Genomic DNA, 20,310 nt, shown 5'->3' on the forward strand with positions numbered 1-20,310 from the left:
TGTGTGGCCCAAGACAATTCCTCTTCTTCCAATGTGGCCCAGGAAGGTCACAAGGTTGGACACCCCTGTGTTAATGATGGTGAGGAGAGTGCATGCTAGGTCTTTTCTTGGGCAAATAATTAAAATCCAAAGTGATATCTTCTGTCAATTTAATTTGTAAGATATACATTTCAAAGCAAAATGCTTAAAGTATATGCAAGCAGAGATGCATGTATTGAAGTGTCTTGGAGAAGAACTGCTGTTGTTGTCAATATTAATCAAGGAAGTTTTACCATTAAAACATTAAAGGGAAAAACGGATTGCTTCCTGTGGGCTGTACACACTGCTTCTTCACACTGATTCATACATGAAGTCCTTTGTTTTCTCTGTAAAATGGTGCTCTATATTTAGATGTACTCTTGTCTATTGCTACATAATTACTGTAGTCGAAAATTCCTGGTATTGGCCTTAGACTGTAAAAAGCAGATGTTCCCCTCAATTTAGATAATGGTTGGCAAATTTGGACAGTTTATGTACTGGAGGTGTCCCATATTGCATACAGAGATATTCCAACTCTGCCTGTGTGCAGGTTTATTTTACTACTCTATAAAGAAGAGTGAAGCATCCAAACAAATGTGTGTGTGCACTAATAGGTGAGGATCCTAGCTGGTCCTAGAAGGGCATCTCTGGAAATACAAGTAGAGGAGAGAGTCTGTCATGTAGTTAATCATACAAAACAATGATTAACAAGTTAAAGTCTGTGACTTGGGGGCTGCTATAAACAGAAGTAGGGATAAGTGAATTTGCGGAGGTTTGATTCATAAAGTGTTCTGCAAATCTATACACAAGCGAATCATTAATTTTGCTGTTAAAATCAATGATTGGTGTGTTTTAAGTAGCAGTTGTAGCCCACTGTGGGGCTGCTGTTTTTTTTACTGGTAATGGCGGTGATCAGCGATTTTTAGCAGGACTGCGACATTGTGGTGGACAGATCGGACACGTTTGACACTTTTTTGGGACCATTGACATTTATACAGTGATCAGAGCTAAAATAGCCACTGATTACTGTATAAATGTCATTGGCAGGAAATGGGTTAACACTAGGGGGCGATCAAGGGGTTAAATGTGTGTCCTAGGAAGTGATTCTAACTGTGGGGGGATGGGACTGCCTGGAGGAGGAGACCGATCGCTGTTCATACTATGGTGTCCGTTTATGAAGCAGTGATCAGCGGTGATCCCGAGGATCACCGCTGATCACAGTCCATACAGTTTATGAAACAGTGATAATCGGGGGAGAACATGTTTGAACTTGTTCTCCTGCCGATTATCTCTACACACAGAGAATCCTCATTGAATGACAGTAATGGCCAGTTTATGAAGCGGTGATCTCACCGCTTCACTGGCGATCTGAGTCAGAATTCACACTCCTAGGTTCACCAGCTCAGAGGTGGTGAATCGGGGAGTGAAGAGGAAATCTGGGGGGATCTGAGGGGGAAGGAGGAAGATTTTTAACTTCCTTATGCCTCGTTCAGACCCCCCAACACTGTAAGCATGTCCCCCTGTCATATTTATGTGTATACATATATATACATATATACATATAATGTGTATATGTATATATATATAATGTGTGTGTATATACATGTATATATAATGTGTGTGTGTGTGTGTATACATATGTATATAATGTAGGGGGACTCATTATTTTATTAACATTAATCGTCCGTGTATTGAGCGGTGATAATTTATCACCGCTTAATAAACTGACATCTCTGTATTTCTGGTGCTGTAATCTCGTAAAGTCTCACGAGATTCCAGTATCAGGGGCCGTTCTCCACTGTTTGAAGCATTTGTAGATCTCTTCACTCCTCCGAAGGTGAAGCGATCTACAAAGCTTCATAAACTGGCACACAGAGGAGAAAGATCTTCACTGTGAATGCCGGAGAACTAAGCAGTGAATAGATTTCACTGCTTCATAAACGGACACCTTAGTATGAACAGCAGATCTGTCTCATCTCTCCTGACAGAATGGAGATTTGTCTGTTTACATTGACAGATCTCTGTTCTGTCTCTCTCAGGAGCGCCCAGTGGACATTGCGGCCGCCGGGCACTCGCATCGGCTCAGTCGTCCTTCCGCGGGCCCCCTAGTGGTCTTAAAGAGGCCGACGTACAGCTACAGCGATTCACCCAGGGGAGCCAACCTGCCATAGTATAACTGCCGCGGCTGGTCCTTAACTGGTTAAAGTGATTTTAAACGCTCACCTTGTAAAACAACCCATTCAGTTTAAAATAGAAATGAAAGACAAAACATTTTTGTAAATATATAAAAAAAATTATAAATACCCTTTTTTTCCTTTTTTGTAAGTGATCACATTTCCTCTGTTCTCAGCTGCATAAGAGCTGGAGGGGGGAGGAGAAGCAGCAGCACACTGAGCTTCCCAGTAAAAGTCTGATCATTGGAGTGGAGTACACTGAATTCCCAGCATAGCTAGAGAACTGACCACGATGTGCTCTCCTGCTTAGTGTGGTCAGTTTTTAATAGGAAAGCAAGGGGACTAGCAGGAACACCAGTTATTTCACATAAAGGAAGCAATACAAAGAGAATAGGATAGGTTGTCATACAAGTACATGGTACAGCAGGCACATATCAGGAATGTCAAGTGTTGGGGTAACAAACGCTTTATGTCTAATGATATTCTTAAGTGATTTTCACTTATATTACAGTGTACAACTTTTGGTCTCTAGGTCTCCATCCTACTTAGATGAGGACTATGATTCTTTAGCAGTGTGTGATCCTATGCAGAGAATGAACTGTGAGGTTGACAGCCTTCCTGAGAGCTGTATAGACAGTGGTCTATCCACTCTGAGAGACTCCAATGAGTATGATTCTGAAGTTGAGTACCGGACACCAAGGAACTTCTACAGGTCAAGGTTTCAACCTGAGAGTTATGGTGGGGATGCTTCAGATACAGATGTGAGTATCACGATCTTGTTTCCAGCTTGGCCTGCCATACGTTGGCAATGCATGCTTGCACTTGTAGTTTCACAAAGATTGAGAATTACAAATTAAAAAATTACATACAATAAACTTTGGTAAGGGTGCTCAAAAAATGAAAAGGCCATTTTGCATCTTAATAGTTGAATTGGACTTAATTTAAAAATATTGTATCAGGAACTTTTGGGCTAACAGTGGCCCAACTTCACCCCAAACATTTTTTCTATAATTGCATGCACAGCATCATTAGACAGCAACTGTCATTAGACACCCTTCTACTGGGCCCTAGGCTTCTGACTAGGTTATCTCTTGAGAGAACATTAACCATTAACAATTAATCTAATACTAGCAATTAATCTTACCCTCCCCCTAACCTTCACATTTAAACTATCCTTTCAAGTGGTTGTAAACCTTCACATATACCCAGTGAAGTGAACAGCCTCAGGTGATACACAGAGTAGAAACAAATCTCCCTACATAAGTTTTACCTGTGTATCTGCAGCCCTCTTTTTTCTATATCTGTTTAAAGTGCAGAATTTACACAGGATTTCTTAGCTCTGAAAAGCAGGTGGCAGGGAGCTGAAATTACACTCTGCAGAGCTCAGTGAGGGGAGTTCTGAGCCCTGATTTTAGGGCTTCACACAGCACACAGGAAAATAGCTGAGGCTGTCAATCACAGGCTGTATGCTGGGGCTCCCTCCCCTTTTTTCGATGTCAGGAAAACTTGTCAGAAGTGACTCTTGCAGATAGCAGAGGAATGAAGCAGCAGACAGATATGACTTGGTGCTCTGGATATAGATTGTTCACAATTCATGTCTGAGGTTTACAACCACTTTAAATGTAATTCCCTAACCTGCTACCTCAAACCTAACATCTTTAACCTAGTTAACACTCCCCCCCCAAAAAAAAAAATCAAAGCATCACTCGTTAGCCAGTATTTATCTTATTGAGGCAATGCCTTAGTGCATGTTCTGATCTGTAACAGACTAGGGATTCTTTGTAGCAGCCCTTAAGTAATGAATCTTTAACGTCTATGTTCTACATTTAAATGGCCTAGGACACCTGGCCCTGGGAACATGCAAATCTGATTTATCTTTTTGCACTTCTGTACTGTTAATAATATTTTCCTTAAAGGTTATCAGTAAAATGGGCACTGGGGAGAGAAACACCAACCAGTTTTATGGGTTAATGTGAATACTCTGAATACCTTTAAGCTCATTGACTATATCTGATGCCAATGAAATGTTAAAATGTTCGAGTAATACTCTATAGTTATGACTGCAATAACATTTTACATTTTCTGCATCAGTTTTTGAGAGGTTACCCAGTTTTCAGCCAACATCCAAGCAAAAACTAACCTAGTTATGCCAGCTGTAACCAGGAGCAACACAAAGGTTGCAGTTGCGTAAAACATTTTTTTTAATATGATGCTTATTCCTTGGTTGTAGGTCCCAGAAATCCGAGATGAGGAGTCATATGCCCCAGAATCTGCTGGATCATTTCTTGACTGGAAACCTTCACAACCTGTCAGCAGGAGCAGTTCAGGAGCATCATCGAGAAAGTGCATCTCAGCACTGCCTGCGCATGCAACACGAGTAAGCAGAATATATTTTTAACTTTTTATGTTTACTTGGAAACACGAAAAATTACCTTTTTTAACACTACAAATACAGGCCTGAAGTTAAAGCTTGTCATCATATCAAATAGTGTTAAGTCATATAGATCTCACTCTCAGGTCTGAGATATTTATGTCTGACAACATTACCATATTAGGTCTTGTTGGAAAGAAATTGAACTCACAAGCCATGGTTTCTGCAACCCAATAAGCCAAGCGTTTGTCTCCAATCCAGTACAGATAGGTCTCTCTATCTATCTATCTATCTATCTATCTATCTATCTATCTATCTATCTATCTATCTATCTATCTATCTATCTATCTATCTATCTATCTATCTATCTATCTCTCTTCCAAAAAAGTTATTTTATGAAACATATGATAGGTTTTGCTTTGCCCAATTTTTGTTCAGTTTCATTCTGCTCTACATTTGATAAGGGTTCAGTAAGATTTAGAGACCTACAGTATATCAAGTTTTCATATTCATATGTGATGTTTCTTGCTAGGTTTACTCAAGAAAAAATATATTTTGATATACTTTAATGTTACCCATATTTCAACAAGAATAATGGGCAATGAGACCTCTGCCTATGCTTGAACCCATTGGGGCCCGCTTGTTGCTAAACCAAAAAACATACAAGGCAGAGGTGTCTTCTTCCATTCCACCTATAGAAAATGAATAAATGTGGGCCTGTTGCACCCCCACCCCACATAATTCTGCCTGATTTATTCAATTTTTTTATGTTTGGTTATATAAAAAATAATTCTGACATCTAATAAAAATTTTTTTTTTTTAGGTAGATGCAGAGGATCGAATGAGCAAGTTTCCAAGTGCAGAGAAAGCATACAAGATAGTCCTTGCTGGAGACGCTGCTGTTGGAAAGTCTAGTTTTCTCATGAGACTTTGTAAAAATGAATTTCGAGGCAACACAAGTGCTACTTTGGGTATGTCAAAACCATGATGTATTTCCATTGTTATATTAAAACTAAAGAACTAAAGTTTAGATGACTGTTTTAAGGGTAGTAAGGTTATGGTGGCATAATGCATTACTGCAGTTATAAACTAACTATTTTCAGGCTTTATGCACACTAGCATTTTTTATAAGCTCTAAAAACGCTGAAGAAAAATGCTGATATCGTTTTTGTGCCAGCTTGTAGTAGTGTTTTAGTAGCTTTTCAAAGCTTTTAGGAACATTTAGGAGCATTAGCGTTTTATGCACATGTTTATAGTACATGAAGAAAAAGAAAAAACGCTTGAAAAAAAGCTGTTAAGAGCGCTTTGGTAGCGTTTAGAAGTGGGTAGGAGCATTTAGCGTTTTTTTTTTTCTGCTGGAAAAACATTTAAATAACCTCTACAAAAACAATTTTTTTTCTGTTCCTAGATGCTGAAGCTCGAAAAAACGCTAATAGCCTAAAGTAGTGTGCATAGACACAGAGGATAACACTATTTAGCATCTAGGAACAGAAAGAATGCTAATTACAGCTTCTAGGAGCTTAAAAAAACGCTAGTGTGCACGGAGCCTCAAGCTGGATTGTTGTTAAGCTGGTGGTTGGATGTTATACTGTGAATACTGCTTTTCATCTATCCTTTTCATTTGCAGTAATTATTTTTTAGTTTCTTTTTAAACCTTAAAATATTTATCTGCAGCCTTCACATAATTTGTACTTTAAACATCAGAGCTTATAAATATTTACACGTTTTACCTTTATTTATCTTTTTAGATTTTTTTTTTTTTACTGCATGTTATACAGCAGCGTGCCTGGCTCATCCATTAATTTACTGACTATTATACAATATTTCAAGTTAATATTTTAGAACTGTTATGATTTAAGGAAACATACTTTAAGTTGTAATATTGTTGTATAAATAGAGATTAACCACAATTTTTGTGTTGGAAAAAGGAGTGGATTTTCAAATGAAGACCCTCGTAGTAGATGGAGAGCCAACATTACTGCAGCTTTGGGATACAGCAGGTCAGGAAAGGTATGAAATCTGGCCTTTTGTCCTTCGTGATCATACTAGAATCATTATAATAGATGTGCAGCCCCCTAAGGAGCCATAAGTGCAAAGGGATCATCCACCCTGCACAGCCAGGCACACCTCACTTTCACATCAAGGAATTGTCCAGTGCTTTGTTTTGTATTTTTATTAGGGGGTTTAACTTTGATGGGGAAAAGCGTAATATGGGATGCCCACTTGACTTTAGCAGAACTTTTCAGGGACAAACTTCTCCTGTACACACTATTTACCAGTGGCAGCACGTCCATTAGGGACGTATGGGCGCCGACCCCCATCCATGCGTCCCGACCCCTGATCTACATACAGAGTGCCAGACTATGGATTCCAATGGGGGGGGGGTGGTTTTTTGAATCACGTGATTAGAGCCAAGGGGCTCTAATAGGCTTCAAAAAAGGGTGGGCTCGAGGCGCCGCCACCGGGGGTGGGGGGGTATGATTGTTTGCCGCCCCCCCTGAAAAAAACACCAGCCATCACTGCTATTTACACTCCTCAGCTCCCTCCAGCACAACACTTGTTCAAAGCACTACAACTCCCAGGACCAGCTGGCACACTGTAACGTTATCTGACAACAAGGCTCAGTCAGTTTAGTAGCAAATGCCCTTTACAGGCAGGGACTGCAGGCCCCTTTGGTAGTGTAGCATAGTCTTAGTGCCAAGCTGTCCTTCTGTGGCTACTGATCTCAGCACCATCTCTTCAGGCACTGCCAGCCCACCTGGCTGCAGCTGCCCCTTTCTCCAGCCCTTTTGGCTAAACTTCCACAGTCCTCCCAGACTGACTCTATATCCATCTCAGACTGCTCTCACCCAGTTCTCTCAGGCTGCCTATCATTCCCCTCCCCCCCACTGTAACATTCACCAGCCCACCTGACTGTCTACCTCCCTGGTGATTTGCCTGGCAGTGTTCTCCTCCTGCTGTCCTCACACCTGCTCCCATGCCACTGGTCAGGACACCTCTGTGTGTCATAAAGAGGGTCCCTCCCGAACCCAAGCTCCCAGACCTGAGGTCACCCCCCCCGACTAGGGGGCTACCCTCAAGGGTCTCTGACAGCCTTCTAACACTCCATCTCCATCTTCCACCCAGATCTCACTGTCCCAGCTGGGCTGATCCTGAGTTTTTGAGGGGGTCTGCCCCCTACCAACTCATCTGTTGGGGATTGGTCAGGGCCCTCATGAATACTCCAGGCAGCTCCTCCACTCCCATTGTTCTAGAATCTTCTCTAAGTTTTTAGAAGTAGGGAGAGATATCAGAGATGCTGCCTGTGAGTCATTCACCCTGACCCAGATAGAGAAAACAGCCAAGCCAGAATATTTTACCTACAATAACAACAAAAAAATCTAGCATACTAGCTAGGGGGTGCTACATAGATATACACAATGCCAAAACAGTATGACCTAAAGTCAGAAACTGACATATCCACCCCATTAGCATACCTTACCATAATCATCATAGATGTTAGCAAAGATCATGTCATATGTAGGGCTGTGAAAAAGTATTTGCCCCTTTTTAGATTTTTTATTTTTTTGGCATATTTCTCACACTTAAATTATTCAGATCATCAAACAAATTTTAATATTACACAAACATAACCCAAGTAAATCCAAGATGCAGTTTTTCAATTATTATTTCATTTATTAAGGGAAAAAATCTGTTCAAACCTGCCTTGCCCTATGTGAAAAAGTAATTGCCCCCTCCCATGCTGAATCATGCATGAACTGTGATTAACCACAAATTTTTGTAAAGCTGAGTTAAATTTCACTTGTCACACCCAGGCCTGATCACTGCCAGACCTGTTGAATCAAGAAATCACATAAATAGAAGCTGTCTGACAAAGTGAAGCACGCTAACAGATCACAAAAAGCCACACATCATGCCACAATCTAAAAAAAAAAATCAAGAACAGATCAGAAACAAAGTAATGTACATCGGTCTAGTAAAGGTTTCACAGCCATTTCAAAGGCTTTGAAACTCCAGTGAACCACAGGGAGAGCCATTATACACAAATAAAGATAACTTGGAACTGCGGTGAACCTTCCCAGGAGTGGCCGGCCTACAAAAATTACTCCAAGAGCATGACGCCAACTCATCCAGGAGGTCAAAAAAGAACCCAAAAAAACATCTAAAGAACTGCAGACCTCCCTTGCCTCAGGCAAGATCAGTGTTCATGATTCAACAAAAAGAAAGAGACTGGGCAAAAATGGCATCTGTGGGAGAGTTCCAGTGCCAAATCCACTGCTGACCAAAAAGAACACAAAGGCTCATCTTACATTTACCAAAAAACATCTTGATTTATCCCCAAGACTTTTAGGCAAATATTCTGTGGACTGATGAGACAAAAATGTAACTTTTTAAATACAGCAGAACATCATACCGAAAGTCAGACATGGTGGTAGTAGCGTGATGGTCTGGGGCTGCTTTGCAGCTTCAGGACCTGGACGACTTATCATAATTGATGGAACCATGAATTCTGAGCTCTACCAGAAAATCCTAAAGGAGAATGTACGGCCATCAGTTTGTGACCTCAAGCTCAAGTGCACTTGGGTTATGCAGCAGGACAATGATCCGAAACACAACAGCAAGTTCACCTCCAAATGTTTCAAACAGAGCAAAATTTAGGTTTTGGAGTGGTCTAGTCAAAGCCCAGACTTAAATCCAATTGAGATGCTGTATCATGACCTTACGCAGGCCGTTCATGCTGGAATTTAAACAACTCTGCAAAGAAAAGTGGGCCAAAATTGCCTGACAGCAATGTAAAAGATTTGTTGCCAGTTATCGCAAATGCTTGATTGCAGCTGTTGCCGCCAAGAGTGGCACAACCAGTTATTAGGTTTAGGGGGCAATTGCTTTTTCACATAAAGCCAGGCAAGTTTGGACAGCTTTTTTGCCTTAATAAATGAAACATTGTTTAAAAACTGCATGTTGTATTTACTCAAGTTATCTTTGTGTAATGATAACATTTGTTTGATCTGAGTCATTTAAGTGTGACAAATATGCAAAAAAAAAAAAATCAGAAAGGGGGCAAATACTTTTTGACAGCATTGTATATCATTTAATTATTTCACTCATAGCAGTCATCTAATGTGCATACCCAAAAGTTAGGAAACATGTGGTAGTTCAGTAATGTGCAGGGGAAGTCCAACAGCAGTTTTTGAAAATAACATTTTCTTTCACTGATTAAAGAGAAATAATTAAAAAATGAATGAAGGGAGATATAAAATTAACTGATGTGTTTTTTTTGTGTTCTAGATTTAGGAGCATTGCAAAGTCTTATTTTAGAAGGGCAGACGGAGTCCTCCTTCTGTACGATGTGACTTGTGAGAAGAGCTTTTTGAATGTGAGGGAATGGATAGATATGATTGAGGTAATCTAAAGAATTCTACATTTATAGTAAGAGCTATGAAAAAAAAGGTTTGCTTTTGGTATGTTTGTCATATACTGTATATGTAGAGTCTTCTCTGTACTTTATTTTCACAGTGCTAGTCTGTTAGTATGCCCGCATATGTCAGTTTATTTACCTAATAAGGCTGAATTCTTTTGTTATTGAATATTGTTTTTTTGTTCATTGCCTTAAGATCATAGTTTCCCCTCACAGCCTTTGCGACGTTGCACACTAGTACATCTTTGCTTTTTAGTAATGTTAGCTGTCATTGCATATGTCATTGCACATCCACATCCACAGTTTCAAGTCATGCCAGTTTCAAGTCTATATCCTTTTATTCACTATTTCTTTATCGTTCATTGAGGATCACAAGAACATTGAAATTCTTAGACGTTTTTTAATTTCTCCAGGAGCTATGGACAGCAAACAGAAAAAAATCTCCCATGTAACCCCACCCCTTATTGTCATTTTTTTTGCTAGTGTCTTTGGAGGTTGTACACCTATTTCCTCAGCTCTAATGAGAAAATGTCTAACTATTTTTGCTCGCTTCTATTTTTTTCTTCAGTCAAAAAAAACCAATGTGGATGCATGTTAACAGAGAAACCACGAGAAGGGTAGACGATATACTTACCGTTGGGACTTCACCATAGGCGTGCGCAGCCTATTGCATTAGGGTGTGCACCCTTAAGCTCAAACACACATGCGTGTGCGGGTGTCTACATATATATGACCCCGGCACATTGATCTCTCTGCCGGGACAATGAAAGAGAAGAGCAAAAACACTTCTCTTATGGCAGAGCCGGTAAGAGGGAGATCTTTCCCTGTTTCTGCTGCTACACGGAGCGATAACACTAATGTGCACAGGGTGATTAGGGTGTGCCTGGGCACACCCGGCACACCCTGTGCGCATGCCTATGGACTTCACTAATAAGTAGTTCAATTTGCTCTTTAGATCCCAGTTTGAGTCAACTGGTTTGGCCCCCGTTCTGTGTTGGTGATGATTCTTCTGTTTAACCACATCAAAATGAATTTAGCTCCTTATAGAGAATCTTTCCATCACTGGGTAGGTCCCCCACATTATGGAATAATTGAAGCAGACATCTAAAGCCTTCTTCTTTGATGGCTTATTACAAACTACTGGCATAAGACCAATGTCTGTACAAAATGCGTAGGGCACCCTGGCTTTGAGGGACATGTTATCCTTGGACCAGTTCCTGACATTGTCAATTGCCAACCTCTTGGGCAGCCACAGTAGGATTGTACCACAATGCAGGAGATCCAGTCTAGGGTCAGAGAAGCCCCGTCCCTCTACCTCTTCTGCCTTAGCAGTGCGTAGTCACAGATTTTCTGAACCTAACTTCCACTCCACTTTAAAAAGGCAGCGGGGCCAATGTTAAAGCGCCACATCCTATATACATTGATAAAGATTCTTACGGTGCTTATGAATAACAAACTCTAAAATGTTTTTACAAAGTTCATTATCAAAAATCAATTAAAAACATACATAGACATTTAAATAAAATGTATCTTGTCCATCTGAAAAACCCTGAATTCATATGGGACACCTCTATGTTACCAGTCTTACATGTATCGTATCATATCATATTCCATTCATCTGTGTATGATAGAAATATACAGTATACAGTATATGGGGTCCTCGTCCACCTCAACACATTTCATGGGCCGTACCCACTTCCTCAGTAGGACTAAGTAGTCTAGTCTAAGTAGTCACAGGGAAAATAAATACACTTTCAGTACAAACAATACACGTACTGTATGTGCTGCATTTATATGTCATTATTTAAACACCATAGATAAGTTTGCTGTGTCCCATTTACTTTACTGGATTCAAGTCTTCTCTCACTAAAATTCCACTGAAAAGGGTGGCCTGTGCCAACAAAGTCACTGGGGAACAAGCACAGAGACGCCCCACAGAAGCAGCTAGGGAAAGAAACAAAAAGGGGGAATAGGAGGGGGGGGTCAAACAGCGCTTTAAGTGGAGTCAAAGATTCACCGATGGAAGACTCTGGCATTCCTCTCTGGACAGATCCATAGACATCCAATGGAGTCCCAGTGGTGTAGACGGCAGGAGATGATAATGTAAAAAAAGAAAAGGCTCCAATAGTGTTCAAAGTCTTCCCAAAGGCTTTTATTAAAAAAGGGGAGTTCTAATACACAAACTCCAAAGCAGATATAAAAATGCAGCAATAATCCTTGCAAGGAAAAGGATTATTGCTGCATTTTTATTATCTTTGATTCCACGTAAAGCGCTGTTTGACCCCCCTCAGTAAGGGAGGTCGCAGGCTTTCTGGTAAGCCTTTTATCTTAATGAGGTGACAGGAAACATGGTGATGAGCACCTGATCACCTGATGTTATATGCTGCACTTTGAAGTCACTATATTGGATTCCAGCAATATATGAACATTTTTTCTCGTTTGTATCGTTTTGCACTTTTGTGCACTTTGTATGTGACTTTGGTTTCACCATACATTGTCGCATAGGACTGCACTAAAAACAACTATTTGGTTGCATAGCACAAGTTTTCACACTGCACTACACAGCTGCATTTTGTTTGAATTTATGTTACTTATGTTTATGTTATACTGCAAATTTATAATACTGTGTTGTACCTAGTCTACATATGTTTTCATGCACAAAGTATACTTATAGACCTCAAAAACCATATAGGGGTTTAGATAAAGCAAACATCCTACCTCAAATATATTGTCATTATCAGTCGTCAAAGATCAGACCCAGTGATCCCATACATCCCTAAAAATCCACAAATCAAATCAGCCACAAGACTAACATAACTATACAGTATATGTGACCAACCCTCCCTGCCCATATTGTAACAATCAAATGATACCAGTACCACCATATATGCATTTACTTTCGCACCTAAACACACATCTTAACTTCGACAGACCACCACATCCCACTACCTCTTCCACATAAATACACATACAATATCTGCACATGCATCCATCTTGATATGCACCCTCTCATCTTTATCCAGACAATAACCACATGTGCCACTCCACATGCGCATACACCGACTTACCATCTGTAGACGTGCATCTGCATACATGCACATTTTTACCCATCCATTCCCATATACACTTAACCACTGAATCCCATATTCTCATCCCCACAGTCCACCACCCTCCCCCCCACATCAATGCATACCTATCATCTAACTCTTATGTCCATATGTACCATTACATACCACCTATCAAACAAGACTAAAATCAGCATTTGAATACAAATTGGATTTTCGCTTTTCAATTCTTTATTTAGAGGTTCACATCAGAACACTGCTTAACAATAAGCTGCTGTCACAATATAAACAGAAAAGTTATATAAGACAACAGTGGCAATCATAGACAAAAAATATAACTCAGTATAGAAAATTGTGTTAAACATCAAGGGTCATAGTTTAGCCACTGTAAAGTGGTAGAACTGCAAGGGCAAGGAAGCAAGCCCAATGAGAGCCACTTTTTGCATTAATAAATGGGTTAAAGGTAAGAGGTAGGCAGGAACCATGGTAAGAGGACATATTATTTGGACACAGGCACAGTTTGTTTTTTTCAGGTATTTACCAAAACATATTCAAGCTATAGTTATATAATGGGCTGAAAATGCACACTCTCAGGTTTAATTTGAGGGTATGTACATCCAAATCGGAGGAAGGGTTTAGGAATTACAGCTCTTAAGAATAGTCATCCCCTTTTTCAAGGGATCAAAAGTAATTGTTTCATGGCCAAGTGTGAGCTACTCCTTTGTTATTTCTTCATCAATTAAGCAGGTAAAAGGTCTGGTGTTGATTCTGTGGTATTTGCATTTGGAATCTATTGCTGTGAACCTACATCATGCGTTTATAGGAGCTGTCTATGCAAGTGAAACAGGCCATTGTAAGGCTTCAAAAATGAAACAAATCCATCATAGAGATAGCAGCAACATTAGGAGTGGCCAAATCAACAGTTTGGTGCATTCTGAGGAAAGAAGAACGCACTGGTGTGCTCAGCAACATAAAAAGGCTTGGACGTCCATGGAAGACAACAGTGGTAGATGATCGCAGGATCCTCTCTATGGTAAAGAAAAACCCATTCACAGCATCCAGACAAATAAAGGACACTCTCCAGGAGGTGGGTGTATCATTGTCAAAGTCTGCAATGAAGAGAAGACTTCACAAGAGCAAATACAGAGGGTTCTCCACAAGGTGAAAACCATTCATAAGCCTGAAGAATAGAAAAGCCAGATTAGACTTTGCCAAAAAACATCTAAAAAAGCCAGACCAGTTCTGGAAAAGCATTTTTTTGACGGATGAAACTAAGAATAATCTGTTCCAGAATGATGGGAAGAAAAAAGTGTGGAGTAGGCTTGGAACAGCTCATGATCCATAGTACACAATGTCATCTGTAAAACATGGTGGAGGCAGTGTGCTAGCATGGGCATTCATGGCTTCCAGTGGCACTGGGTCATTGGTGTTTATTGATGATGTGACAGAAGCAGCCGGATGAATTCTGCAGTGTTTAGAGATATACGCTATGCCCAGATTCAGCCAAATGCAGCAAAATTGATTGGATGGCGCTTCACAGTACAGATGGACAATGATCCAAAACACACTGCAAAAGCAACCCAGGAGCTTATGAAGGAAAAGAAGTGGAATATTCTGCAATGGCCGAGTCAATCACCTGATCTCAACCCGATTGAGCATGCATTTCACTTGCTGAAGGCAAAACTAAAGGCAGAAAGACCCACAAACAAAGAACAACTGAAGACAGCTGCAGTTAGAGCCTGACAAAGCATCAGAAAGGAGGAAACCCAGTCTTTGGTAATGTCCGTGAGCAGACAAGGTTATTAATATTGTAAGTATATTTTAAGTTCATCCTCTTCCTTAGATGTGCCATTACATGTGAACTGTATATTAGTCATCCCCCCTGTCCATGCAGCACCACTCAGACCATAGGTCCCGAAGCTGGAGTTCAACAAATGAACTTTTGGCATAAAGGTGTGCCCCAGCTTCTACAAGTGTGGGGACTGTTCACACAATCAAGTGGCTCTCTTTACCTGTATTCAGCCTAGAGGAACCAAAATCTTGCTACTTCTGAAGCACCAAATGGATCTCTGGCCTCCGGTTCTATTCGACTGTCCTCCTACAGAGACTCAATTACCTCTGGCCACATGAAGCCCTCTTTAGCACCAGCTGCCCAGGTTTTTGAGTAAGGTTTTTGAGTACTTGAAGCCTTGCATCACACTGGACCTAGTTGCATGATGAGAATATTACTCTCATGGTTCCCTTTAGAGGCACCGCTTTGCCTGCAGGTGCTCTCCATTCTGTAGTCTCTTTTCTGGCTATAGAGATTTGTGCACTTTGGTGTTCGTTATATCTTGCATGGCAGGAAGAAACCATCACTGGGGGGTTTGGTGTTCCCTTGTGTTATCAGCAGACAACTCATGCTGCAACCCTATTGAGGACACTAGTTTACTTGAAAAAAATGTGCCTGCTCAACCCTATTCAGTCTATGTGCTTAACATGTATAAGTTGGCCTCAGCCTTGCACCACTCCACTCGCCATGTCATCTGACATGTTTCGCCCCACCCACCGGGGCTTAGTGATGGAGGCAATTTTTTCAAGTATGCTATACACTACTGGATGGTGATATTTTTCCAATGGATGCTCCGTTGGCCAGGGACAGGTCAAAGGATTTATAGTCTCATGACCCAGAGCAGGTAGCCAGGCCATGCAGTGTTTTTTTTCCCCCTATCATCAGGTTCCCGTAACACCAGTGGGTGTCCTTGTGAACAAGTTTGCTCCTCGTAATGTATCCCGGTGTTGCTAACCAATATGTACTGGCTATCTTGTGTTGTCTAGTTCTTATCCCTCAATAAGGGATATTATTAAGGCTGGAAAATCTTTCAGGGCTTTCCTTGTTGACCATTTTTTGTCGTTGGTATGCTCTTCACCTTCAGGTATTTATATGCTTCACCTGTTGGGGGTTGGTTTAGCTTATAGCTTCTGCTGATGTGGATTCAGTGTAGGTAATTACTCCCTTTGGCAGTGATTCTTGTGTTAGTTGCAGGTTGATCCTTAGATACTTTCTTTGGGTGGCTAGCAGTTCTCCAGTATTGTAGAGAAATTCACCTCTTCTGGTTTAGATTCGGGTGTTGGTTTTTTTGGTTGTTGCAGACAGCTCCTGGTTTTGTCTTAGATCTGCTGGTGGCTGTTGCCCACCCCTGTCTAAATGATAAATGTTCGACATTCCTGCATCCCTTAATGAACGATATAGAAGATGCATATTTTTACTTACAATAAAATCCTAAAGTCTGTTCAGGGACACAAGTCCCAACCCATCAGAAACTGAAGCATGCTGGTTATAGACAGGGTTACAGGGGGGCTAGACTGGACATCAACATTTATTTCTGTTTGCCAGTGGCTGAACCTCCATTAGGAATCTGCATATAACATGAATGTGTAAGATTTTACAGTAAGTACAGAAGTCTTATTTTTTCTTGCTCAAATATTTTATTTGAAGATTCAGATTACAGTAAAATTTCAATATCAATATCATTTGTAATAAAGAGATGGTTACAAAAATAGTGAAACAGTGTCAACAATGTTCCTCAAATGTAGAACAACTAGCATGGTACAACCTTTAGGATTGCATAGTAATACAACATATATCTTAAGAGGCAAGCCTTAGGTAGAGAAGGTAGTAATCTATGAAAATTTAGGATATTTATTATATTAGGTAATATATGAGCTTTTCCCCAGTGCTGAGTTCAAGCAATGTCACTTGGAAATACCTCGTGTGATGATCATAGGACCATTCTGTCCCAGGCGTCCCTATAAGAGGAAGAACATTAAGAACCAGTCAGGCCACAGAGAAGGTGAGAAACGAAAGTTAAGAGCGAGCCAGGTGGGTTAAAGAGGAACAGAAGTAGAAGATGTGTAGGGTAAGGGGATGTCAGAGGGGAGGAGGGGTCCTTAGAGAGGACCTTTAGCCAGTAGAACCGGTAGCGACAGGTTCTTTATTATGATGGGGGTGCACTTCCACTGTCAAGGTAGTAAAAGCGAGTTATCGAGGCCTGGAAGTAGGCAGTGATCGATCCACGGTTTCCAAAGCTTCTCAAATTTGGACACTATCAAGCATGACTGCTTCAGTTTTGGCATGGATCATTGCTTGCGTTACCCTCTGTTTCATTGTTAGAGAACATAGCGAGGTGGATTTCCATGCTTTTGCTATAGTTTGTTTTGCTGCTGTGGTAATGAAGAGTAAGAGTTTGAATTGATGGTGAGTTAGAGCCAGTGGTTTTCTATTCAGGAGCGCTACTGCCAGTTCTGGTGGTAAGGTAGTATTGAACGTGGTGGAAAGGAGCCTGAACACATCCGACCAAAAGGTGCATGCTATGAGACACTCCCCCCCAAATGTGGGTATTGGGGGTGGTATTTGGAGATCCTGGCGGGGACCAGATACCACCTGGTGAGCACCTTATAGTTGGTTTCAGGGGCCACTATGTTCGGTGATGTGGATATGGTTGCCTGCCAGATTTGTGCCCAGTCAGCTGGGTCTAGCTTAAGGTTGTTTGTGTAAGTTGGAGGGGAAGATGTTGTATATCATAGTAGCTGAGCGTATAAGTTGGAGATAAGTCTGCGTCTGTGAGGATCAGATTTACATGCACGTTCAAAGGTGGAAAACCTGGAGTTGTAGAGTTAGGTTTTGGGCCAGGAAATGTTTGATCTGTAGATCTGTAGATTGCTAAAAACTTCTGTTGCTGTAAGATTATGTGATTCGCGAATCATGGGAAAGGGAGTTATTGTTGCGGAGGTCAAAAAGTGATGGGTGTGTATCAGTCCTGCATTTGACCAAGCAGAGAAGGAGGTCAAAAAGGGATTACGGAGGAGGGTATTGTGGAGGGATTGGAGGCCAAAGTGCATTTTAAGCCTGTCCCATATGGAAAGGCTATGTTTAGTGATGGGATTGGTGATCGACTGATGCTGTGCAGGTGCTAGCCATAGGAGATTTGTTGTAGAGAGGGGGTCACAGTCGACTGATTCTAGTGCTACCCATATTGGGGTTTTCTTAGTGGTGTGATACTTAGGCAGCTGTGCCAGCTGAGCGGCATAGTAGTATTTTGTAATGTTGGGTACACTAAGCCCACCTTGGATGCGGGGAGTGTATAAGGTGGGTTTAGGTTGACGGAGTTTGAGTTTTCACCAAATGAATTGTGAGGCCCAGCTTTGTAGGATGCGTAAGCAGTAGGATGGAACCTGTATTGGGAGAACTCTAAAAAGATATAGGATTTTGGGGAGAATAGACATTTTGATCACTGTGATTCTGCCAATCCATGCCAATAGTAGAGAAGACCAGTTCATCATTAGGTTGGTGAGTTGTGTTTGCATAGGAGGGTAGTTGGCAGCGTAGAGTTCATCCGGGTTTGCAGTAAGTTTAATTCCTAAGTAGGAGATATGAGTGGTTGTCCAGGTAAACGGAAGAGTTTCACTTAAATGGGTCTGCAGGCTAGGCGACAGGGAGATGTTTAAGGCTTTAGATTTTTGTGGGCCTATTATAAGGCCAGACACTTGTCCAAATTTGGAAAGGGTGTCCATCAAATTGGGAGCAGAAATAAGGGGTGAAGTGAGAAATATTAGGACATCATCACCAAATAAGCATAATTTATGCTTTTGGCCTCCTAAATCTAGAGTGTGTATGTTAGTGTTAGAATGGATGAGCAAGGCCAGGGGTTCGATTGCTATGGCAAAAAGAAGTGGGGAGAGAGGACAGCCTTGACAATTACCTCTTTCTTTGGAGAAGGAGTTGGAACTGGAGTCTGGGTAAGATTCATATGCTTTTGAGTTTTGATATAGGGCAGCAATCCATTGCAGGAAATGCATCCCGAACACCCAGTGGTGTAGGATGGAGTTGAGGTAAGACCAGGATAACGAGTCAAATGCCTTGCGTATATCAAAGGAGAGAAAACATGTGGGGATATGGCAGGTTCGGGCTGCATGGGCTAGGAGCGTAGCTCAGCGTATATTGTCACCTGCTTGTCTGGAGTGGATAAACACGGTTTGGTCTTGGTGGACTAAGGTACCAATAATGGGGTTGAGGCAGGTCGAAAGGACCTTTGCAAGTAACTAATATCTAGGTTGAGTATTGATATCGGTCTGTAGTTGGACCAGAAGGTGCCGTCTTCATTTGGCTTAGGGATCATGGATAAAGACACTGTGAAAGATTCTGTGCGGAAAGAATGGCCTTTTTAAGGAGAGAATTGAAAGCTTCAACCATAAGGGGGGACAGAGCAACAAAGCGCTTATAGTAAGTTTCTGAGAAGCCATTGGGACCCGGGCGTTTATGTGGTTTTAGGGATTTAATTGTGGATTGAATTTCTTCAGCTGTATGGGTTGGTCTAGGGCAGTGATGGTGAACCTTGGCACCCCAGATGTTTTGGAACTACATTTCCCATGATGCTCCACTACACACAGAAATGTGTCTGGTTTGTTTGATTTCATATAAAAAGTGTCCTTTGATTTGCGCAGATTCTTCTCTGCCGAATCCGTCAAGAGGTCGAGTTCTAAGCGTGCTTTCTCAAAGATTTGTTTAGTTGACGGAGAGGGCGAGGTTCGAAAGACCTCCGAGGCCTTGTAGAAGGCTTTTTCTAGACGCCTATGAAGCAGTCACTTCACCTTACGTTGGTGGGATGCTTGGCTGATACAGACCCCTCTGATGACCAGTTTGTGGTCTTCCCATAACGTCAGGGGGTGTATGTCTAAAGATGCGTTGTTAGTAAGTTATTCCTTGATAGCGCTTTCTATTTCCTGATGGTGGGTAGGGTTGGCCAGCAAGCTATCATTAATGCACCTGGTTCAGTGATTAGGTCTTGGAACAAGGGAGGAAAAAGCAGTAAGGACTGCATTATGGTCAGACCAGGCGCATTGTATTATGGTCAAGTCCAGAATAAGCAGAGAGGTGCCTATGCTAACAAAAAGGTGGTCTATGCGGGAGAATAGCTTGTGGGGATGGGAATAGTGGGTGTATTGTCACTTTGCAGGGTTCTGTTCCCACCAGGTGTCAAGAAGTGAGTGTTGGTTTAGGAGTTGTTGGTATGAAAGGTGATGAGCGGTAGATGGGGCTGGGGACTTATCTAGGAAGGGTTATAGCACTTGATTTGAGTCACCACACATCATAAGTATACCCCGTTTATGGGAGGCCACTACAGAAAACAAATGGGAGAGAAATTACAATGGGTTCTTGTTGGGAGCATAGTAGGAGGCTATTGTGACTTCGCTGTGGCCAGTGAGTATAAGATAGCGACCCTC

General features: G+C 41.4%; 1 protein-coding gene across 1 annotated transcript in view; it reads left to right on the top strand.

Moving 5' to 3' along the window:
• Positions 1–20,310, top strand: part of RASEF (RAS and EF-hand domain containing) — a 167,388-nt gene that overhangs the window by 123,110 nt on the left and 23,968 nt on the right. The window contains exons 10-14 of the mRNA XM_073633747.1: positions 2,725–2,953; positions 4,423–4,569; positions 5,387–5,534; positions 6,492–6,573; positions 9,853–9,967. Of these exons, the coding sequence (XP_073489848.1) occupies positions 2,725–2,953; positions 4,423–4,569; positions 5,387–5,534; positions 6,492–6,573; positions 9,853–9,967 (721 nt within the window). The remainder of the gene's footprint in view (positions 1–2,724; positions 2,954–4,422; positions 4,570–5,386; positions 5,535–6,491; positions 6,574–9,852; positions 9,968–20,310) is intronic.

This window comes from Aquarana catesbeiana, linkage group LG01, assembly GCF_042186555.1.
Source record: "Aquarana catesbeiana isolate 2022-GZ linkage group LG01, ASM4218655v1, whole genome shotgun sequence".
In the NCBI taxonomy this organism is placed as follows: Eukaryota; Metazoa; Chordata; class Amphibia; order Anura; family Ranidae; genus Aquarana; species Aquarana catesbeiana.